This window comes from Rhinolophus sinicus, linkage group LG05, assembly GCF_036562045.2.
Source record: "Rhinolophus sinicus isolate RSC01 linkage group LG05, ASM3656204v1, whole genome shotgun sequence".
In the NCBI taxonomy this organism is placed as follows: Eukaryota; Metazoa; Chordata; class Mammalia; order Chiroptera; family Rhinolophidae; genus Rhinolophus; species Rhinolophus sinicus.
In genome coordinates, this window is record NC_133755.1 from 38204596 (window position 1) to 38230194 (window position 25599).

The window sequence follows — 25599 nt, forward strand, 5'->3', positions numbered from 1 at the left end:
CCAGAGGGTAAGGGGGTGGGGGGTGGGAGATGAGGGTAAGGGGGACCAAATATATGGTGATGGAAGGAGAACTGATTCTGGGTGGTGAACACACAATGGGATTTATAGATGATGTAATACAGAATTGTACACCTGAAATCTATGTAATTTCACTAACAATTGTCACCCCATTAAATTACAAAAAAAAAAAAAGAAGAAAAAAAAATGAGTCATGAATTAAGGAGCCCACTTTAGCCAGATTTCTTTCTTTCTTTCTTTCTTTCTTTCTTTCTTTCTTTCTTTCTTTCTTTCTTTCTTTCTTTCTTTCTTTCTTTCTTTCTTTCTTTCTTTCTTTTGGAATACTTGTTTTAAAAATATGAATATTTCTTTTTTTTATCATCAAATGTGTCCCAAAGTAATTATTGTTTTCAGAAACCCCACCACGTGGGTGCTTTCATTATTTTTCTTAAAACTAGCATGAAGAGGCTGGCTCAAGGACATATCTCTGCCCTCCCAGATGGTAACTTCTCTCATGTGTCTGTTGGCTCTTGCCACAGACATGCGTTCCTTGCACTCTCACTCCAACCCCTGATTTATTAGCTATTTGGGTTGGTGGATGGATGAACCACCATTCTGGACAGAGTACAATGTTTTTGGTCCCCAAGAAGGTTTTTTTTTGTTTTGTTTTTTTCCTCAGTAGATGAAAACAGATATGGGGAATGAGAGAGGAGGAAGAGGGTGTTACTTACCTCTACCTAGCAGGGGTGTAGGGTCCTCAGCCCCAGCCCAGCTAGACCCCTCTTAGGAATTCAGTTTAATCACATATGCAAAGCCTCTAGAACAGGAGCTGGCAAAGAAAGGACTCCCATTGCATTAAGGGTTAAGAGCTGGAACAGTTATCCTTCTTGTACTCAATTTCCTTCAATTTACTGCATTTCTCTGAAAGTTTCTCATTAGAGTGAGTTGGAAATCATTTTCTATGACATGTCTGAGAATATGAAGTAATGCAAGTGGCCTAGGTCAGCCTGGGCACTGAAGTGCTACATACATGAATTCTTATCACCAGAGGAATACTGATTTTAAATACTGGGAATTTATTCATACTTGACTGCTCAGTGTGATGTCAGGATTGAAGAGGACCTGCCTCCATGCCTCTGCTCTATGGAAAGCATGCTTGTCTTTTTTTATTTTTGATGGAATAATAGACTATAGATAAAGCTCTTTTGCCCCATGAAACCATTTGTACTGAACTAAAACACACAAAAAAATCAGTGACCTTGAATTAGGCTTGTTTGCAATGTCCTTGGCTTTCAAAGATTCTTTGTTTATTTCTGTTTAATATTTTTGCTGTATAAACTATTGTAAGGGATCCAATATGCAGTTTTTAAAACAATATCACAACCATGATTATTTTCTTGTACCTAATTTAGTTAGAAAACTGTGAAGCCCTATGAATTAAAATATCATACCATCATTCTTAGAATGGCACTTCTCAAAATTGGATTTTTTTTTTTTTTAAATTGGGGAACTGTGTACTTCCAGGACTTTTTTCCAAGTCAAGTTGTTGTCCTTTCAGTCTTAGTTGTGGAGGACGCATCTCAGCTCCAGGTCCAGTTGCCGTTGCTAGTTTCAGGGGGCGCAGCCCACCATCCCTTGCAGGAGTCGAACCAGCAACCTTGTGGTTGAGAAGACGCACTCCAATCAACTGAGCCATCCGGGAGGCAGCTCAGCTCAAGGTGCCATGTTTAATCTTAGTTGCAGGGAGCGCTGCTCACGATCCCTTACGGGACTCCAGGAATTGAACTGGCAACCTTGTGCTTGAGAGCGCACTGGCCCATGTGGGAATCGAACCAGCAACCTTCGGAATTAGGAGCATGGAGCTCTAACCGCCTGAGCCACCAGGCTGGCCCTGGAGACTTTTAAATAAACATTTTGAGGGAACTGTCAGTATTGATTACAAATGGCATTACTCATGATCTTTCTTGTCGGCAGAGTTTGTGACAGGAATTATGTGCATGAAAGCTTCCTATATCCTTTCATGTATCCCTTCATCCATCTTACTCTTATTCAAATATTGGGAGCCACATGTGTGTTTACTTATTTACTCATTCAACAAGTATTTATAAAGCATCCATTAGATGCTATGCACTGTGCAGTTTCAGTGACATTGATGAAAAACTATACTAAAATCCCTGCCCTCTTGTAGCTAACATCCTTTAAAAATACTGGTAGAATTAGAACTAATGATCCCAGGAAGAGAAAGAATGAGAAAAAGATAATAATTTCAGTTTTTATTTTCCACATCTAAACATCAAAATAACTAACTTATTTGTTATTTACGGTTTTAAATGCAGGTCAGTTGGTAATGAGTAATTTTGGTTATCATACTGAAGAACCTTGTCACTTATAGCTACTATTTATCGAGTTCTCACTATGTCCCAGATCCTGTGCTAAGTGTTTACATTTACCCCATTTGGCAGATGATAAAATTGAGGCCCAGAGACATAACTTTTGACCCTCCTACAGTCAGTAAATTGTAGAGATGAGATCACAACCAAGTGCAGGTCTATGGGACTCTAAAGTCAGAATTCTTATCCATCACACATGTTCTCTCCAACCACGGTCACAAATCAGGAGCAGAAACCAGTGAAATTACAAAATGTACTCAGAACAAGATCCCAGATGATGGCCAAATCCAGAAATCACAGAGTTCTCAAAAACAATGATCTAGCTATAAGTCAGGCATCAGAAATAAAAGATATGAAAATGAAATCTGATTCAACCAAGCCTGGATTGAGTGTTTCCTGTGCAAGGTGCAGTGCTACTATGCAGTATGTGTGTGGATGAGAGCATGTGAGCCTGTGTGTATGGGGGTAGGTGGGTGACTGTGTGTGAAGGGTGAGTGTGCATGTGTAAGTGTATGTGTGTGTGCTTCTGTGTGTGAGGTGGATGGCGGCATTGTGAAATAATAATAAATCAGACTATTTGTTCTTGTAGTGCTCACAACATGAGAGATACATGTTCAAAACAGGCCTGATTATGATTCTAGGTCGTCTTTGATAAGTGCAGTAAGGATTACAGAGTGATTTCTAAACACTAGGAAGGACCTAAGCCACAGCAGTGGTAGTGGGATTGCAAAGAAGGGACAAACTTTGTATTTTTAGTAGTGTGCAAGATCAGATATCCTGAACCACTCTCCCCCTCAGAACAATTAAAAATGCTGAATAAAATATTTAAAATATATTTTAAAATTCATTTTTGAGCTGGTAAATGAAGGAATGCTTAGAGGCCAAAGATGACGTGAGGTTGAAACCCAAAAGATTAGTCATAATGAAGATTGTCTTTGCTCTGGGGCATGTGCTGAATTCTGGTGTCCTTGAGCTTCCATCTTGATGGCCTCATGGGATGTGGGGGACAGGAGATGAAACAGGACATCTAATGGTAAATACTGGTATAGTTAGAACCCCCAAAACCTGGACCCATATTGCAATAGTGAACTAGGAAAAACAAAACAACCCTCTCGCATAAGGGGTTAGTGAGGAAGAGGGAAATAAAATTTCCTTGAAAATTCATGATCACAAGACGGAAAAAGAACTAATTAAATAAACAGCAGATTAATCACTATTGAAGAAAGATAGTAAAATGGAAGATATATCTGAATAAGTTGCCTGAGGCAAAATGATTTAAGAATATGGACGATAGTGTGAGGAGGAATATTAGAATTTTGTATCTGGTAAGACTATTTCAAGAACAGGAAAAAAAAGGGAAATAAAAAATTTTTCAGACATCCACTAAATGAATGTAAGAGATATACTTCAGGTGATAGAAAAATGATCCCAGATGAAATGTCTGAGAGGCAAGAGAAATGTGAGCAGAGTAACTGGTGAATGTGTAGATAACTAATCTAAACACTGACTACATGAATCAATAATAATGTCTAATTTGCATGTTTAAAAAAACCAACTAAAGTAATGGTAGCATTATAATGTGATCCAGGAAAGATATGAGTTAAAGTGATTTCAAGTTCTTGCATAGTTAAGGAGGAAGGTACAGCTAATTCTTAACTTCAGATTTTTGTAAGAATGCATATTAACATGTCCAGAGCAATCACTAAAAGAATAGAAAAAGAACCAACAACTTATAGACCAGTAGAATGGAAAACTAGAATGAGAAAAAAAATCAAAAAAGGTTTTTAAAAGGGAAGAAGAACTAGAAAAGAACAAACAGGATAAATAATGCATAAAATAAGTGGTAAAATAAATCCAAACAGCTCATGATTGCACCAAATACAAATAGACTGAACTCTCCAGTTAACAGATGCAGATTTTCACTTGGGATTTAAAAAGTCTAGCTATATCCTTTTGCAAGAGACACTTCTAAAGGTTAAAAACACAGAAAGGTGGAAAGTAAAAATATAGGAAAGATACACCGGACAAATTCTAGCCAAAAGGAAGTTGATATAACTCAATACCTCATAAAATAGGATTCAAAACAATCAAATACTAGAGATAAAGAGAGTAACTACATGATGATAAAGTTATTTAAGGGGAAAATAAGAAGTTCTAAGCTTGTATGTACCTAACAACATAGCCTAAAAAAAAGTAAAGCAAAACTCAGCAGAACCATTTGGAGGAATCGATGCATCTGCAATCAGTGGGAGATACTGGCACTTCTTTCTGTGGTAGATAGGTCAAGCAGTCAAAAAAAATCAGCAAAGGAAGGGACAGACAGCTCAAGAGACATTTCAGAGGTTGGATGTATTTTGAGAGCCCTGTCATTGGGAATGTGTTCTCTTCTGGCACAGCAGAGTCCAAGCTGCAACTAGTTCTTGCCCTGAGAGCCAGGTTTGATAGTACCCTGAGCAGCTGGTCTCTTAGGGCAGAGGTGCTAAGCACTTGCTCAGCACTTTCATATGGAAATCACCCCTTTCTCACCAGACCCACATGAAAAAGCCAGGCTGTTCCTCCTGGCCTTTTTTTGCCTGGGCCTCTGGGATCACAGATTCATGCTTTACTGTAGGACACAGGTGATTTGAAGCTGGATGATCCTGAACCCCATTTTGATCTTTCCAGCTGTTGCCCATAATTGCGTAGAAGGTATCTGCAGTGATAAGAAGTAGTGGCTGGCGGTGGGGAGGGGGGATGGGATCATGGTGCAAACATCTCAGTGAAAACATAGCTGCTCTTGCACATACGGAATCTTAAAAAGATTTTAATTAGTCATTTATGCCAAGTTCACCATGGTCATTCCAGAATGATAGATTCCCAACTGTTTAGAATTGAGGGTGGTGGTCAAGAGTAAAGCATGGACTTCCAGTTCTGGCAACATTTAGGATTGAGGTAACACAAACACCTGCCTTCCCACCCTCCTACCCCCAGTGTAAAGACAGAGAAAACCTTGAAAGGGTAGGAAAGGATGTAAGGAAGAGGAATACAATGAAAACAAAGGAAAGAGGAGGTGCTAGTAACCAAGAGCAAAATAAAAAACCAAAGCTCTAAGTACAAGAGTTACTGTAGTGTGTTACCCCTAGTTCCCGGATGCTCAGGGGTTGACTTTGGAAGCTACAGTTTCATCAGTCTATCACAGTCTGACCACAGTGCACTAAATCAGTTCATTAGATATGCAAATCTGACCTTTATTAGGAAAGAGTGTGGCTTCAGCTCAACTTAATGATTAGCCTTAGAATATACTTAAGGGGTTGGAGGTTGAGAGCGGCAATAAAATGTTAGGTTCTTTTCTAGGTTCTTTCTTTGCCCCATACCTTCATCAAGCCTCCCAGACCCTCCTTTTGCATCTCCAAGGCCGCAGTTACCATTTACCTTAGACACCAACTGGTGAAGTGATTGTATTAAAGTAGCAATTGACAATGCTTTGGCGAATACCTTGAATTTTGACCCAGCTGGTCAGGGAATTGGTAAGTCAAAGACTAACTCTGCATGGTCAAAGAACCAAAATAATTTGAAGACTGTCATTTTAAGGCACTCTCACAAAACTGTGAAACTCTGTAATTAAAAAAAAAAAAAGTCAACTCTGGCTACTTTTGCATTTAGGTGCCTCTATTCCCATGGAGGAAGTAATTCCAGGGTTCTCATCTTGGAGTATTATAATCTCATGGCTGTGAAATATAGATGGTTACCTCTCCCTGTGTTTCTGACTGTCTAGCCACAAATGGAGCACCCTCTGAAATGTATGATGTAGAACATTCTGAGGAAACGGAAATGATGAAATCACTTTGAATTCAACAGTAGAGCAACAGGACTTGAAATCTTGTGGCTCAGTTGGCATGGTGTAACATAATTGTTAGGCTTGGGTTCCGTCTTTCAGATCCCTTGATAACGTAAACTAGCAAATTAAGACTTGCCGTGAAAATAATTGCATGCTATTCTACAACAGAGGTGGAATATTCCAAGAGCAGAACAGATAGAGGTAGCAACATTTTGCCATCTGGCAAAGTCACTAGGCCAGATGGATTCACTAATGACTTCTCTAAAGTATTTAGTCAGACCTTCCTGAAACACATGACTGGCATATTTAATTATCCTAAATTAATGGGACTTCTGCCAAATATAACCCTCAATGCTTGAGTCATGCTCCTTGTTTAAAGAGTAGAATAGAGATGCATAGCTTCAGAAAGCTGGGTTCCACATAGACCCCTTATTAGTGAACCTTTTCATTAACAAATTGTTGTGTTACAGTCTTCAAGCAGTATTTCTCCTTTTTCAAAGAATGGATTGTAAGAATAGCCATGCTGATTAAATTCATTTATCAGTAGCATTTATACTCAATGAGAACATCTGGGGGTTGATCAATCTGATACATATAGTCAGTTATTAGACATCCCTTCCTACATTCTTCCTATGGAAGACTCCTGAACCACCAGACACGGTCTTTTTGTTTTTGTTGTGTTTTTTCCCCCTAGTTAATCAATTTTCATTTCTCTTTAACTATTTTTTTGTTTTAATTTTTATGTTTGTATCAAAGCAATATTGACACACAAATCAAAAATTAGAGAAGGTCTTATAATGAAAAACTGCCCCTGCTCCATCCTTTCCCACCCCCAATTTGCTTTCCAAAGGAATGCTTTTAATTATTATGATTGTTCTTTCTGGTGCTTACCTCCACATCTTGAAACATTATGATTAATTGCTATTTCTTGACTCATCTATTTTAGACATGATTGGCTTTCTTTAAAGATACTCATACTTAAGAATGTAGCTTTGCACCTTACACATAACACTTACATCCCTTCTCTTTTCCTCCTCAAGGGGTTATTTCATTATTTTTAATTCCTCTAACATCTACCTTTGTAGCTTTACATTATACTTTTATACCTTTATTTTTTGGGTCAACTATAGACAGTAGCTCTTGGATTTCAACTTTCTATGATGAAGATATTAGTGACATGAGTATTCTACTGAATCTCCAAGATTCTTTCACTTACTATATTTTTGAGATTCATCCATGTTGTTGAGTGTATTAGTAATTCTTTCCTTTTTATTGCTGAGAAAAATTCCATTGTATGAATATATAATAATTTATCCATTTATCTGTTGATGGACATTTAAATTATTTCCAGTTTTGGGCTATTATAAATAAAGCTGCTGTGAACATTTGTTATAAGTCTTGGTTTAAACATATCCTTTTATTTCTCTTGGGTAAATATCTCGGAGTAGAATTGCTTGGTTATGTAGTAGGTGTATGTTTAACTTTATAAGAAACTGCTGAACATCTTTCCATAGTGACATTGTTTTACATTCCCATCAGCAATGTATGTGAATTCCCGTTGCTCCACATCTTCAGCAGCACTTGGTATTGTCAGTCTTTTAAATCTTAGATGTCTTTGACAATGTTAAAGTCTTTTAACCACATTTTAAGTTGGGGTGTCTTCTTACTATTAAATTGTCAGCATTTAAAAATACATTCAGGGCCGGCCCGGTGGCTCAGGTGGTTAGAGCTCCATGCTCCTAACTCCGAAGGCTGCCGGTTCAATTCTCACATGGGCCAGTGGGCTCTCAACCACAAGGTTGCCAGTTCAATTCCTCAAGTCCCACAAGGAATGGTGGGCAGCGCCGCCTGCAACTAAGGTTGAACATGGCACCTTGAGCTGAGCTGCTGCTGAGCCCCCAGATGGCTCAGTTGGTTGGAGCGCGTCCTCTCAACCACAAGGTTGCCAGTTCGATTCCTCGACTCCTGCAAGGGATGGTGGGCTGTGCCCCCTGCGACTAGAAAATGGCAACTGGACCTGGAGCTGAGCTGCGCCCTCCACAACTAAGATTGAAAGGACAACAACTTGACTTGGAAAAAAGGCCTGGAAGTACACACTGTTCCCCAATAAAAGTCCTGTTCCCCTTCCCCAATAAAAAAAAAATCTTAAAAACAAACAAACAAACAAAAAAATACATTCAGGTACAAGTCCCTTGTGAATTTTCTTTACTAATCTATGGCTTGCTTCTTCATTTTCCTAATGGTGTCTTTGAAAGAAGAGTAGTTTTAATTTTGAAGTCCAATTTATCAACTTTTTTTCTCTTATGGCTCATGCTTTTTGTTTCTTCTCTAAGAAACCATTGTCTTTCAAAGGTCACTGAGGTTTTCTCATGTTATTTCTATCAGTTTTTAGTTTTAGCTCTTACATTTAGCTCTCTAGTCATTTGAGATAATTTTTATAATTAAGAGATAAGTGTTGAGGTTCATTTCTTCCCATATGGATGTCCAGTTGTTCCAGCACTATTTGTTGAAAAAACTTTCCTTTCCCCTTTGAGTTACCTTAACACCTTTGTTGGAAATCAGTTGACCATATAAATGTGCATCCATTTCTGGACTCAATTCTGTCCCATCAATATATATGTCTATCCTTATACCAATACTCTACTGTCTTAATTCTGACTCATTTTTATAAAGGCTTCATGCAGAACTTTCCCTTCTATTAACATTTACTCTGATTGATTGATTTCAGTAATTAAATCCAGATTCTCTTATTGTCAATCATGACGGGGTTAGATTTCCAATCTCTGTTTTTGCATTGGATACTTTCTCCTTAGGATGACTTCTTTAGATAACCAATCTCATTTATTTTGTGTATGTGTGTGTGTGTGTGTGTGTGTGTGTGTGTGTGTGTGTTTTGCTAGTTTAATTCTCAGATGATAGTCTTATTTTTTAATTTGGAGGTTAGTTCACAATAGCTCTTAATGTACATTAGTTTCCCAGGCTTAGAATGTCAATTCTTTGGAGCGAGGGGCAGATTTCACATATGTTTGTTTTGAGCAGATTCTATCACATGGCAATTAATAGATAATAACAATACTATCTATATAGTGTTCACTGTGTTTTAAGCACTATTATTTTAATCAATGCTTTAGAATTTATTAAATCCTGTATAATACCTACCTTCTTGCAGGTAGGTACTGTTCTTATTCCCATTTTATGGATGAGAAACTGAGGCACACAGAGGTTGAATCATTTGCTAAAGGTGATTTGTGTGAAACTATTATATACCAGTAAGTAGAGGAGGTATGCTTTAGTGATATAGTGACTATTTAACAACTAGCTCTCCAAGAGGAAAAATGTAGACATATATTAAGGTGGCGGGAAAGTACTTGCAATTTAAAAGTTTAAAAATAATTGTAAAAACTGCAATTACCTTTGCACTAACATAATACATTTATAGTTTGTTATAGATTTTACTGACATAAATTATGTATAGTACACAATTTACAAATAATAATAAATTATATAATACTCTTTATTGTAAATTCCACATAGCCAATCAGTTCTCCTAGAAAGCTTTCATTGATTTTTGCTGCACTCTTATATATGTGGCCAACCTATGGTTGCAATTCAACCATGATTTGACAAAATGAGACGAGGAATGAGTGCTTGATTACTATCTGGTTCAGAAAAGACGTTCCTCACATCATTGATAAATGAGTGTAGTTCTGACATGAATGTTGGTTAATGTTTTCATTTGTATTAATAAGAAAAAAGTGAGACAGCAAAGACATATATCAGAATTGATCACATCACTGGTCAATAATGTGAGTGACTTCTTTGCTGAACCGGATGATACTTTTTGAATACTTCTCAATTTGTTTGTCTCCTTTCTTCCTCCCTCCCTCCCTCCCTCCCTCCCTCCCTCCTCCCTCCCTCCCTCCCTTCTTTTCTTTCTTTTTTTTTATTATTCACAATGTAGCAGTATAGACATGACACACTTTTAAGTTTATACTGCATTATTAACATTTTAGTCTTCTATGTCTTAAGTAAAGACAATCAACAAAACAGTGAATCAAGCCCTGATTTGTAGCATTTGTTGATTTCCATGATGTTAATTCGCCCCCCCCCATAGCTGATTTCAAACCAATAATGTGACATCATTGAAAACAGTTGGAAAGAGATGTGCAGTAGCACATCATTCTATAGCATTTCTGTCCTACAGACAGGATAGCAATAAATAACCACAAGATGATAGAGAAGAGTAAAATGTAGTAAAATAATTAGGAAGTGATACATTTTAGTATATATTACCATTGTTTTTAATATGATTTATTTAGCTGTAAGTTTATGTAATTTAATTTTTAACCATGGCCATACTTAATCACTGATTCACAAAACTGCTAAAATGTAACAGTGCTTGCTGGTAGTCCAAGCTGGCTCTCGCAGGCCATTGCATGCTTTGATCCCAGGCAGCCAAGCCACTATGCTCTTAACCAATCTATTATGTGGTATTAAGGTATTGTCAGAATATAGTTCTATACCAATGCAGGTAGGGAAATACTCAGCATGCAAGATATGTTACATTTCTTTATTTTTCTAAATCACGTTTATTCTCCTTAGATGTACCACTCATCAAGGTTGTTGATGAGGGCCACTACTCAACCATGATTATACAGGTACCCTTGGACTTACACACTCCAGGAACATGGCAATGGACTCTGGTGGCTGTGCTCACTGCTGTCACTTCCATACCTCCTGCCCAGGCCCACGTGGAAGGCAGGGCCCTTTTTATGGTGTCAGATGAGATCACAGTCCCCGTGAGGGTACTCCAGTGCCAAGTGTAGCTCTGGGGACCAGGGCTGGAACACAGCTATGGCCATCTGAGGCTGCACTACCTCCAGGCCACTGTGTTCAAATAGAGTCTTCCTGTGTCTTTTCTTCCTCACAGGTAAACATCACTGAGGTTAGGCCATTCCCTCTCCAGTCCAGAAAGCAGCAGCCTCCCCCACTGCCCTCAGACAGTCCAGCCTAATCACGTTGATGCACTTACACCTCCAACACTGGAAAAGTTCTCTCAGGGTTATCTTCAGGGAAGGGAGGGAGAAGGCTTTCATACTTTCCTGGTACGGCTATTAAAACAACAACAACAAACTAACAAAAGTTATTACTGAAAAAAATCACTAAAGCAACCTGAGCAAAATTGAAATGAGGCTTTAAAACATAAAGTCAGAATCATGAACATTTTTTAAATGCTGCAGTTGGAACACGTACTCAAATATGATTTTTGCCTTCAGGAATCAAAAATGATAGTGCTGATTGTTTAACCTCATAAGCAAGGCTACCTCTTACCACGACCCTATTAATTCTCATCTTCTCCCCACACAACATATTTGGAAATCTTCCTGATCTCCTCTAACATCAGAAAGACATGCTTTTGCCCTCCTGGCATCCTGGAGAAACAAATCAATTCCTTCTCCCAGACAGGGTGATGAAAGTCCTTTTCTGCAGTGCTTTCTATTGCTATGGTAACAGAAGATGGGATTTCCCCATGGAACTAGATTTTGTATATACACAGAGAAAAGCAGTTCTTTAAAAGCTTGATCCCTTTTTTGTTGCCATGCGTACAATACAATCAATGCAATAAACTGAGCACCAAAAGAAAAACCGAATGACACCAAACCTTTATATGTAGGCATGGCATGAGACCTCCATTGTACAGAGACCCTCAGTGAGAAGGAGTCAATTTTAAAAGTTTTAATATCATGACATTGCTGTTGTAACTATCATAACTTCCAAAATTTGCCCAGTGTAAGTTTTCTTAGAAAAGCAAAGAAGAGATTTAGATTCATGGACTCTCGAATAGCAGATAGACTAGAAATACAAGTGAGAGGTATCAATACTTCCAGTCACAGGAAGACTGCCAACACTATGACGTGGAAAGATGACAGGAAGCCCAGAGGAGAACAGATATTTTGTGTAATGGTGGTACTTCCCACTGTCATAATTTTCTCCAGGGAAGGACACAATAGTTGGTCATTTCTCTTGAAACCTCATCAGAAGCAATTCAAGGGGCATGATTCTTTCCATCATGGCCCCTTAATAAGATAAGGGGACCCATCCTCTTTTAATCTATTGGTTGGTTTAAAGGCATTACTGTCAGGTAGCTTCTTAGGCTCAGGATGACTCTGTGAAAGGAGCAAAGCGTAGTTTGAAGTATTGCAGCAGCAGGTGGATTTGGATTTATATGAAATATATATATATATATATATATATATATATATATATATATATATATATATATATATATATCTGTCATTTAAATGCTTCTGAGCTAAAATTTCAAAAGATGTTTTGGGATTAGATGAAAGCAGATCCTGCTCAAAATGACTTTTTATGAAATGCTTCAATTCCTAAATGAAGAGATGTGGAGGGAAGGGAGTAGATACTTAGATGGTAGCCTCAAACCTGCTTCTTAAATAAATAAGTGTTTCTGCAGCTGCCTTATTACCGATCCCTCATATTATGCTCTTGCAAATCCAATAATTCAAGTCTCTCCCTCCTCCTTATGGGCTTTAAAAAGTGCTATTGAAATGATATGACAAATTTACAATGAAAGTAAATGCTACTTGGCTATGCTGTAGAAGACACACTGATGCTATCATTCTGTTACCAAGGTGAAAGCACTGAAGTTTCTGGAAAGCTGATGGGAAAGTAACAGTTGGCAAAGTGAATAAAAGGTGTTCTCTGTTCTCCCTATTCTTGACATGGACATGGATATATAGGAACATTGAGTCGTTTTAAGCAGTCATGTTACATGCAAGCCAGAGACGTGAAGTCAGAGACTCTTAGCTCATAAAAGGAAAAATAGATAATTTTGTTAATGTATTCAGATGGCAAAGGTGGAACCTGGATCAATGCAGTAGCACAGTCTGGGAAGAGATGATTTAAAGAACAATATAAGGCAACTTCTGGCCAAAAAAAAAAAAAAAATCCAATGTGAACTTTTCGATAAATGTGATAAGTACATAGGCTTTAATATGAATGAAAAGAATAATAACTGGAGTAAAAATACTTCAAATCCACGATGGGATATTTTTGGGTCACCCTGCTAATTGAGTAACTTAGATAAATTATTTTGAAGTCCTCTTTAAGGATTTGTTGAAAATTGTCTATTTCCTTCCCCCTTCCTTCAAGGAACGGAGAAAAGTCAGGAATCATGAAATTATAGTAAGAAAAATGGCTTGGAACAGCATTTTCCCCCCTTTTTTTAGTTCTGGGTGCTTCTGAACCCTAGAAATCTACTCAAGCCTTTTAAATAGAATCTGTGATCATAACAAAACAGTTTCATTATGTCTCTTGAAAGTGTCTCTGACCATCTAGGGGAAATATGCTCGTTCCTCTTTATTTTCCAGTCCCTGCAGAGAACCTGTTACCTGTAGCAGGGGTGAGAGGCAATATGGCGTCCAGGATTGTTGGCATCATTTGTTCCCTCTTTAGGAAGCACCTTGTTAATGCTTCCTCTGTCATATGATGTACCAGGAACTGTGTACAGAGTGATGGAAATAGCCTCCGCCCTCCTGGAGTGTACAGTCTAGTCAAATCCTCTTCTCCATAGCTCTTAGGACTCCAGGCGTGATGCTAACCTGAGGAGTCTCCTTGGTTTCCCCACTAAAACTAGGATGAAGTTAAGGCCATTTCCCCCCCGGATCAGGCTTGTATGCTTCAAACTCTAATGCTGCCAAGCTCTGTGAGTTATAAATCCAGTTACCCAAGCAAAAAGTTTCTGCTTTGACATGCTCAAGCTTTTCCTTAGCCTCAAACATCCTAAACGTTTATCTCTCTCCCTTAACTATCCCTTCACTCATCCTCTCCATCCCCTTTACTAGTCTTACCTCACTATCTCTCACCTAGTCCCTAACTAGCCTCCCTGCCTCTTCTCCTAACACCCCTCATCCATTTGGCCTTCCCACTGTGCCTCACTGCTGCTAAGGTTCCCTTCCTAAAATATGAAAGTGCTCATGTTGTATTCTGCTAATAATTGTCATTGGTACCCTAACTTCTTGGCGTTAGTAAAAGGGCTTTCATGGCTGCCCCAGCCTGCTTGACCCATTTCATTTTCTGTAAGACTTTGGACATTGTCTTTTCCCAGGGATGCCCTTTGCACCTTGTCTTTCATATGAACTCATTTTTTAAAAAATATTGGTTTTTATTATTAAATATCAAGCATATCAAAATGTGTGAATGACCATCACTCAGCTTTCATGAACCCAAACCTTTTACAAACTACATTTGTAATTTTTTAATGGAGTAACACATTACAGATACAATTAAATCCTCCTCTGTGTACACTTCAACCTCATTTTCCTCCTATCTCTCAAGAGCTAAACAAGCCAGATTTTGGTTTATCATTCTCTTACATGCTTTTACACTTCTGGTATATGTGTATATATCAGTCTTTGTTTTGCATGTTCTAAAACTACTAACTCTTATCACATAGCGTATATCACTTGGCCATTTTAACTCATTTTTGAGATGTAGTCAAGTTAATACACAGTGTATTAATTCACTTTAATAGCCAATTACTACAAATATACCACAATTTATCCATTTTCTAATGGACATCAGGTCCTGGTTTTTACAATTAAAAACAATATTGCAATGAACTTTCTGTACATATCTCCTTGAGTACACATGCCAATTCCTGTACAATGTAATACTCAGAGACTGGGTTAGTGGATAAACATCTTCAAGTAAACTAGTTGTTGCCAAATCGCTCTCCAAAGTATAACTTAAATTTACTGCCACCAGGGAAGGGAGCCCATTGCTCCAGACCCAGCAACATGTGGAAGTGTCAGGTTTTTTCATTTTGTTTCATTTTGAGTTTTGCCCATCTGATGGCAGTGAAATGGTATCTCAATGTGGTTTTAATGTGTAATTCCTTGATTACTAGTGAGATTAAACATCTTTTCATGTGAATGATTACTCAGGGGTCCTCATCTCTGAATTGCCCATTCATATCCTTTGATCATTTTCTTGATTTATATGGAATCGTTTTCCAGTTACAGGGCATGCAACCATAGTTTGAGTTTTACTGTATACAAATTTATTAATCTTTCCTTTTTGTGCTTTGTCTACTCCAATGTGATGTTCTTTGATTTTCTATAGGTTTAAAGTTCTCCTTTTCATTTGTAGATCTTTAATCTGTTCTTCCTAACATAAGGAGTCTGCATAAACTGGCAGCACAATTTGTGCTTCTATTTTCTTATACCATTTCATTACAGGTTATTTTCATCTTTCAAAATGATATTTTTACGAGGAAGTTTGATTTTTATCTTGTGTAGATATTCTAAGTACCTATTATTAATAGTTATATTATGAGTATTTATGTACACATTTCTCTAAGAGTTTCAGAGATAGTAGTTTTCCATCCCGGTATCTTTGAGTCTTAGATTGTTAGCATCATCTGCTCTAAAACTAATTGAATAGAAGAATCTTAATCTAAATAGATTTCATATTCTAACAGAAGTTATTATAGTTGCATACCATTTGGTATAAGCATGAGTATTAAATCTCATTCCAAAACACAGTGAAGTATACCAGACTTCAATATTTGGATGTGTATTTTATACCCTTTGCATATTAAATATACCCTCATGAATGTAAGTACAATATATTGGGCAAAAATTTCCCTGTGGTTTAATGTAGCCAAAACAACTGAGAATATTTCAACATTAAATATAAAACAGAAATAATGACTCTTTTAATGTGCAATTTAAATCAATGGTAAATATCCAATAAGGATATAAAATGTTCATAATAAAATATTTCTTATTAAAATCAGTAAGCTTTTGTGTACGGTATCTATTTCTCACATGCATAGGTTGTTTTCACATGCATTCTTTCTTACCTCTTAAAGACCAAGCATTACAATCAGATATTAAGAGTTTTAAGTAGATTCATTGGTATCCTGATAGTTTAATGTACCTATATATACATTTGACATTAAAGTCAAAATTTAAGTCCCAGTTATTCCATGTAAATGTCTTGCTGAAATCCCATTAAAATGGTTGCTATTTTCCAGGGATTAAAAAAAATCACTGGAGATTTTCATTCACTTCAAATATTTTTGATTATTTATTCTGGGTCAGGCATAAAGGATAAGGAAGTTATCCTGCTTTTATGGAGTTTACAATGTGGAATCTAAGAATGATAAAATATTTTACTCTTCCTTTTGCTTCCTCTTACATTTTTGCAAGTTGACTCTATAAACCATTTCTGGTGAGAAAAGGCAGCTTTCATTTTTTTTTTTTTTTTTTTAAGATTTTATTGGGGAAGGAGAACAGGACTTTATTGGGGAACACTGTGTACTTCCAGGACTTTTTTCCAAGTCAAGTTGTTGTCCTTTCAATCTCAGTTGTGGAGGGTGCAGTTCAGCTTCAAGTTGTTGTCCTTTCAGTCTTAGTTGTGGAGGGCGCAGCTCAGCTCCAGGTCCAGTTGCTGTTGCTAGTTGCAGGGGGCACAGCCCACCACCCCTTGGGAGAGTTGAACGGGTAACCTTGTGGTTGAGAGCTCACTGGCCCATGTGGGAATCCAACTGGCAGCCTTCGGAGTTAGGAGCACGGAGCTCCAACTGCCTGAGCCACTGGGCCTACCTGGCAGCTTTCATTTTTAATTTGAAGAACGATCTACCTTCATAAATAAAAGAAAAATGTTGTCATCGTCTATTGTATGTCCAGGACTTACGGCACCCAAGAATTCCAAGGTTGGGAAAAAAGTTTCTAGAAAGAAACTCAGATCTGGTTTCAGTCTCCTGAAATTTCATTTCTCTTGTATCAGATGAATCCAGCATCTATCTGGGAATGAAGTTCAACTACAGAATCTATCAACTACCTAGCATTATCTCAGCCCACCACCAACCAGAGCGAGAGTGAACTCATATTTTCTCTAAAGTCCTGGGTAGCTGGTCACTCCATTCTCCATTGTGTATATATGTATGTGTACAGATAGATAGACATTTTGTTATTATTTGTTTACATGTCTACCCTTCCTCTTAAGGTAGTCTTCTTGGAAGAAGGGCAGTGTATTTTCTGTTTATATATCTGTGGTGCTGTACCTATAGGTCCTTAAATAAGGGTTTGTTGAATGAATTAATGAATGAGCTAAAATATACCGGTTTGCCACAGAAGGTTTTCACAAGCTGCTTCCATTCATTTACTTTAACGAAACCAAAATGGCACTCCATAATCTACTTATAAATTTCTAGGACATCTAGATACCATCAAATACCAAAAGATTAACTCAGCAAAATTGAGATTGGGAGGGTCCTTTATACCTTAATGGTCATCTCTCACCAAGTCTGAATGCTGAAGTGTTCTACATCTGTAAAAAGTTCTAAAGCCTTTAACATTTACCTGTTGTGAAAAAGCTATGCCTATGTATATGTTACCTTTTTGTATTACTCCTTATAAAGATTCCTGAGGATGCATTTTCCAGCAAGCACGTGTTAGATGGCTCAGATCCGGAGCACCCTGGTGTTTTTCATCCCAGGACTCCTCTGCTGGCCCTTAGAACTCCTGAGATCCTGAGAGATGGGGCTTCTCCTGGAGAGTGGTGATGGCAGCAGCACCTGGGGCCTGGCTCACCATTCTTTGAGTCTCTCCTGATGCTCAGCGAATCCCAGCCTATCCTCTCCTGCCCCTCCATCTGGAGCTGCACCCAATTCCCCCTACACAGCTGAAGCCACAAAGCACCTTGTTTGCCTTCCTGGGAAACCTCACACTCCCCCACGCGGACCACGCCCTGCCAGGCCCATGTGTGTCCCTGATGGTGTTCACAGGAGGAGAACATTTCCTGGTGGAAGGGCTTGGCGAAGAGGCCAGCTAATCCCACGGTGCAGGCAGTTGGACGTGGTCAGAAGGACAGAGGCTGTTCTTGAGGGGAAAGGAACAGGCAGCCATGGTCTCCAGGAACAAGTTCTAGGCACCTCACTGCTGTTGTTTGGAGGAACAACTGGCTCAGAGGATGTGCAATGAAATGTGTGTTTGGCTTGCTGCAGCCTTGGGCCTGAGCAGATGTCCGATTGAGGCCCCTGTGGCAGAGCCAGAGGCCTGCATTGCTATCCTAGCGCCTTCATCCACCTGGAAGGTGATAGATTTGCAGCCCTAGCGCAGTTCACTCAGGGTTCTGGCCCCTGGCGGTCCCTCCCCTGCACAGCCTTTGGGCCAGAGCCAAGAGCTGGCTTCCCAACACCTGGCAGGCCGGTGGGACGAAGTGCCCTGCACTGTGATTCTGACTGGGAGGGGGTAAGACCAGGCATCGAGAAGGATTGGGGTTTGATTGACAGGTGGCGTGAGCCAGACTCCTATTGACTAATCAAGGACAAGAGGCCTCTGGCACCTGGGACACCCAGATGTTTCTCAGCCCAGGACTCCTCTGCTCACTCCTTTAGAACTCCCGAGATCCCGTGAGGTGGGGCTTTCTCAGTAGGGAGTGACTGTTGCAGCAGCACCTGGGGCCTGATCCCGCCATTCCTTAAGACTCCCATGATGCTCAGTGCATCCCAAGCCCAGCTTGTTTCTGCCACTGCATCTGGACCCAAGCTCACTAACCCCACACAGCCGAAACCACAAAGCACAACCTGCAGGCTCTAACTGCACCCTTTTGGTATAAAAAGGAAATCCAGTGCAGCACCCAGCATCAACTGGAGAATGCAAGTAGAGGGGACCTTCAGCTTTGGAGGCAGTACGTGGACTGAGGATCTGTGGAGTGGAGTGGGGGCGTTGGGAACACCAGGGAAACCAAGCTGCGCTTCAGGCACCAGGGTACAAGGGCCTGGGAGGACCCCTCGGTGAGGAGCAGGGCCAGTACTCAGAGGCCCTCTGCAAAAGATGGCACTAGGTTTGGTGGGAGGCCTAGATATGGAGCACAGTGGGATGAGGGCCACTGTGAGGCTACTTGGAGTCTGCAGAACTGGGGGACCACATATGGAGCCAGCAGAGAACCAGAAAGTAGTTTGTTTTTGAATGGCTCCCGGTATCCACAGAGGCATGCATATGTTGGTTGTATCTATCTGATGCCAGGTACACAAATGATGATGATAATGAAACTTGTATTGGACGCTTATTCTGTGCCAGGTCCTGTGCTAAATGCTCTGTATTTATATTATCTACTTTTGTATAGTGTCTCCATTTTATAGATGAGGAACCTGAGGCAAAAGAGATCAAGTAATAGGTCCAAAAAAGAGCGCTAGTAAGGGACAGCCAATGTGCAAATCCAGGTGTCTGATTCCAGAGCATATACTTGTGGGGGCAGAGCCTCAGAAAGTAGTTTCCAGGCTCTCGGCCTCACATAGATAGGTGTTAGCTCAGGTAGTAAATGGCCAACTGTGATTGCATGGCCATCAGCTGTGGCTAGTTGGCCGTCAGCTGTAACCAGTGAGCCATTGGCCACTAATATAACTGCTGTGGCTATGCTAGCAGAGAGAAAGAATGGGGGCTAGCAAGAAGATGGCGGCTGGGCTGGCAAGTGTGGATGGCGGTTTGCGGACAGTGTGAATCCAGCCTCCATTGAGACTATAGTGCCGCCTGAGAGAATATAGTGGTATGACTCCCCTACCTATGGCTCCGTGGGTGTTCCTTTTTGGCCTCACCATATCCTGCATTCTTGTATGGGGAGCGGGAGCAGAGACCCCGCAGGCCTCCCTGCATGACAAATGGCGCAGCGAGCAGGGTCTCCCGCATGACATACTCTTATCAAAGTCATGCTGAAATTGGAAAGGAAATAAAAAACCTAGTTTTGCTACTGTATAAACACAGTTATCTGCTAGTTTTTCCATATAGATAATGTGCTCTTTTTGCTTTGTTTTAAATTCCCAATGCCTATTTTTAGAAAGGCAAAACTTCTTTACATAATGAATTTAAAACATTAGAATGATTTATCTTCTAGGAATAATAACGATAACATTTCTCTGTCTTGACTGCTACAGACTCCTTGAAATTCTAGTCAGTATTTGACAAAGTTTTATCTTCATTGGACTACAGAGGAAAAATGCTACATAAATGACAAGCATAGTAACTTGTAGTTCTCTTGGTGTCACAGCAATTTCTGTAAAATAGAAAATTTCATTTAAAATACATAATCTATAGCAACAGAAACAGCACTTGACTCTGGGACCCCTCCATGCTTTGATATCTTAATGAGGATGGTAGTCAGAACTTCTGCAAGCAGGTTTAATTAATCCTGAGAAGAGCACTTTCTCCTTGGAACAGCATTTTCCCTCCAAATTAAAGTCAAAAGCTAATTTGAAAGCTGAGTAATATTTTCAAAATCAGTAAGTAAATATCATGACATAAAGCAGTTATAAAATCATGTATAAGATTTTCTAATCATAGAATTATAATCGTAATTGTATCTCATTTTCAAGGTAACCAAGTGGGTAAAATCAGATGAAATTGTTAAACTGTGCTAAGCCTCTCTTTGCCAAAGTTGAATGTTTATATTTAGACTAATTGGATAATTAATTACTTGGGGGGGGGGACAGTTCAGACACTTTCTCTTGAGATTATCTTGTAGATGATTAAAATGAGAAACAAATATGGATAAAAGATGATCAATGTTTTTCTTAAGCTTTTTTTTCAGTAGGAGGATGTGAAAAGAGGCTTTTTTTCTTTTTCAGCCTTGCCTTACACCCAGATAAAACTCTTGTTGCAACTGGCCAAGTTGGGAAGGAGCCATATATATGCATATGGGATTCCTATAATGTTCAGACTGTGTCTATACTTAAAGATGTCCATACACATGGAGTTGCCTGCCTGGCTTTTGACTCAGATGGACAGGTGTGTATCATTTTCCATTTCAATTTTCTTTAATAACGTCTCATAAATCACTTAGAATTATAATGCCCGTAGCCTATAGACTTAGAAAGTCTATTAACTCGTGGTAGCCTCTAAGAATCTTCACCTGTTTGATCCTTTTCCAAGCTTGTGACACTGACACCCAGCTCTGGATAAGCCCGTTTTGGTTTCCCCAGTCTCACTATCTGGTTAAAACACCCCCAGGAAGGAAGTCATGAACTCATGCTGATCAAGGCTGTCATGACTCAGCAATTTCACTTTTTCTTCCATTGTTAGCCTCCTATTTGGAATAAGGGTCGGACCAAAGCTTTTTCACAAACCTCAAATGTTGAGCATCACCTTGGTTCCTTTGCTTTTAGAAGATAACATCACCTCCTACTAATTCACTGAGAAGAGTCTCTTTGACCCCTTCTTTTGAGGTCATTTCTAACAACTTCTTCTTCCTACTTACTCCCCACAATTAAGGCAGTCACTGATTCATATGTATTTAATAATTTCTTTACTGTAACTCTGACACTCATCCTCCCCTTCCCATTCTCTCTGCCACTATTCTTTCAGTTTCTAATTTATGTTATGCCTGACAATTTAAGTAACCTCTTAACTGGTCACAACACAGTAAATGTCTTGCTAATATATTTCACCAACTGAAAAGAAAGGTTAGAGTATTGTTTAAAAACAAGAAAAGCTTGGAGTACCCATTGAATGAAGTCCACATGTTGTAGCTGGGTATTCTAGGCTAACCAGCTTTTCTAGCCTTATCATCACTATCCCCTTGGAGTCAAATTGGACAAGTCAAAGAGATTCCTCTACCAGACCTTGCTCTTTCGCACCTCCAGACCCTTTCTCAGGCTGTCCTCTCTACCTCAAGTGCCCTACTCACCTTTTGGCCCCTTAAAATGACTCATTCTTCCAAGACACTTCAAAGGTCTTCATGAAGCCTTCCCAGTCCCCCCAATAAAGTTTCTCTTTCCTTTGACTTCCAGCAGCACTTGGCAGAAAAAGTTTAGTATGTTATAGATGTCAAGTTTATTTCAATTTAAAAAATATCATAGGAAAGACAGTGGAAGCAGGGGATGTTCCTGGCTCCCACTACCTTCACCTCTTCACTGAGGCTGTGCCTTCCCTCCCTTGACTTCTCCATGTTCCTCAGCCGCCCTTTCTCCGTCTTTTTCACCCTCCATATTTATGCCAGTCAATTCCTTAAATCCAATTTTTGTCAAATTTGAGTGAACTCTGTAACTGTGCTGTGAAAAGACCTGTGAAATTATTCTTAGAGGCTTGACCACACTGAGAGTTTGTGGGAAGTTCAGTGGATTACAGGACTTGATCTGGTTTGAGTCACTTTTTAAAAAATTAACATTTAGTCACCTTTTAAAACAATTGAGCTGCTTTCTAAACAATTAACAATAGCAGAATACTTGGTGTATTCTGCTATTTTGAGAGAGTAGCAATCATTCACTACTCATTTTGCTTTCTGGAACTAGATTTAATACAATATAGACCTCTGGCATATATTTTTGATTTTACTACTCTGTAGTCTCATCTAGTTTAGTCAGGATAATGCATACATTCCATTTTAAGTGTGTATCCACATCTAAAGAGAAATAGATGGATAGTGACATTTGTTCACACTTGCAGTTATTGACTTCCTGATTAAATGAATGTGTCAGAATGCATATGCATGTACAAGTATAAATCTTTGCTTGGATGTGTACTTACATGCATATTCTCTAATCTGATTTTTTCCTCCAAACATTATTTATCAAAATTTGTTCTGAAGCATCACAAGAAAAATGTAATGTGACCGAAGGACATCTAGCTTTAACTTGTAGTCTTTTGTCCATGTTATTTTGGGTTAGAATCCTAGCTACTCTCTTTTAGGTTCCATTTTGCCAGGTGGGGTGATGGGGCGCTACATGGTACGTCACTGTGAGTTGAGAAAAATAACCTCCTATTTGCTTGGCATGATGGATTTCCTGGCTTATTGATGCTTATTGCTTCAGGTCTGTCTTTTTCTCTAGACATAGTTCACTGGAATCGAGTGGTATTTAGAAAATGACAAAGGGCCTATCACCTCTCAGGCAACAAAAAGCAATATCAGTGCTTCTCAGGTAGCTATGGGGCCTGTCATTATAACTGAGCAAAAGAGATTTCTTTTGGCTTTTTCTCAATCAAGAAATGTGGGTTTTACTTTAGTGCCCATGTTTATGTTAACTGCTTTTCCTAATTTGTTTTATTTTTTTAAAGAAAAAGAATAAGCTGAATGGAATTTACCCACTTGGAATTTTCTTATATGGATAAAAATACAACCATGTCTTAAAATAATTTACATTGCTGGAATGCTCAGTAAAAATGACAGCAAAGATCCCCTTTCTTACAGGCACATTTTAAAACCTCCAACTACGTATGTTTTATACTAAATATTCCTAATGGAAGCCATCTATAGTGAAGAAACCTGAGCAATATCTGCCTAACAACACATGTATGCTTAGCCATATGTGGCTATTATTCCACACGTATGCACATGCATACACACGCACACTCATACATACTGGATAAAATGCATAAGCTCAGATACACTTATCCTTGGGTAATACTATATTTTTAAAACCCTTTGACTTACATTATTTCACTGATTCACACAACAATCCTACTATGTAAACAGAACAAATATTTTACACTTATTTTACAGATAAGAAAACAGATTTAAGGAGGTTAATTCATTTTCCAAGGACTTATGTCTAGCTACTCACAAAGTCAAAATAGGAGCCAAATCTACTTACTCTCAATCCAGGCCCCTGTTACAAGGTGCTGTTTCCTTAGAAGTGGAATCCTGCTAGAACCTCTGATTTTGGTATTCCTAATACATGTTTGAACGCTTGATTTTGTATATACTCATGTGTTAAATGCTTTTCCCTTTGAGGACAAGTTCTGATCCAAACCCAAAGAATTTAGAGTAGGAGATGAAGTACCAGTTACTTTTACTAAAATCATATAACTTTCTTTAGTCAATTGAAATATTTGTGGAAGTTATAAAAATTAAGAACAATGAAAATGTTCATTTATGGGATTTCTCTTTGTGTTTGTCAAACCCTTTAATTTTAGCAGTTTGATGAAGCTTTTAGACTACAAAATCCTAGACTGTCTTAAATCTCACATTAAGATCTTAAATTAAAAAATTCAACTCTGACTTCTACTTCTGTTCCTATGATTTCCACTGATTAATCAGAAATTTCATGAATCTTTGCACACGTTTCCTATATCCAAGAAAGACAAATGGTTGTAGTTTATAGGTTATTGAAATTTCAGTATATGCTAATGGAAGTAATCTATGCTAGCTTTAGTTTTGGATTTCAGATGGATCTTGAAAAATGATTTTTTTCATAAGTTCAATACTTGGCCCATAGGGGGTAATCAGTAAGCATTTGTTGAAAGAAGGCATGGGTATTGGGAAATCTTGCCATCATTTTTAAGTATTACATTATTGTTCTTATTCTTAGCGTTTAGCCTCTGTGGGATTGGATGCCAAAAACACAGTCTGTATTTGGGACTGGAGGAAGGGAAAACTTCTGGCCTCAGCCACCGGCCACTCCGACCGGGTAAGAACTTGTTGGATCAAACCAGTCAGATCATATAACTGCAGGGGATTGTGATAGAGCTTCTCAGAGTCGTAATATTTTTAAAAGTGAATTTGCCACATGTAGATTCTTTTCTACGTATTCAACTTATAAACTTGCTGTTTTTAAAAATTAATTTATGACTAATGGCTATGTTGGCATGCTCTCTTTTGGTGATTGGATGCTTTATTGAAGTTGTTAGTGCTTTTCACAGGCAAAAGCAAATTTTTGAAACCGGCATTTAGCTTCTTCATAAAATCAAGATGGAATTGAATTTGAAATTATATGTAAAGTTTTAGATGCATTCATTTAGAAATGGAAATAGTTGTTGAAAATAATATTCACAAAATACATTTACAAGAGTATACATTTGAATTTCAGATGAATATAATGACAACTTTGTGATTCTTTGTTACATTTGAAAACGTTGAATGTAAATTGTGGCCTGCTTATCATTCATATTGAATTCAGGGTGATCAGAAATGATAATTCCATGTAGTTATGGCTGGCAAAGTAGCATATGAAGCACGCATATGCATTAACTGGTAAGAAATTTATTTCTCCAGTGTCTTGCACAATTAGAATAATTTGGCTAGTTTACTGTCTTGATTTTCTGATTAAAAAAGAATGAATTTGCATGACTATTTTATATTGATTCCTAGTTTTGTAATTCCGCACAAGATAAGTGTCCATGTAGAATGAGGCCTTAATTAAATATTAAATTCACTGTCTCTTGCTTAAGTGTGAAATCTAAAAATTTTTGTTCGAATAGTACAGTTGATTAGGGAGAATTGTGGTTTTACAGGGAATCCATAGTTGTTGCTGCACATTTGGGTAAACTATGCTTGAGGATTAAGTCTTCAGAAAGTCCAGGAGTGACCATCAATGGAACTTTAGCGTTGGTAGAGGACGAGCGCCCCTCTGGCCCAGTGGTTCACACCCAT

The 25599-nt window shown here is 38.6% G+C and overlaps 1 protein-coding gene across 7 annotated transcripts in view; it reads left to right on the forward strand.

Annotated features, from left to right (window-relative positions):
• Nucleotides 1-25599, forward strand: part of EML6 (EMAP like 6) — a 232773-nt gene that overhangs the window by 64995 nt on the left and 142179 nt on the right. For all 7 annotated transcript variants that reach the window (XM_074331995.1, XM_074331996.1, XM_074331991.1 and 4 more), the window contains 2 exons: nucleotides 20861-21020; nucleotides 24539-24637. In XM_074331995.1, the coding sequence (XP_074188096.1) occupies nucleotides 20861-21020; nucleotides 24539-24637 (259 nt within the window). The remainder of the gene's footprint in view (nucleotides 1-20860; nucleotides 21021-24538; nucleotides 24638-25599) is intronic.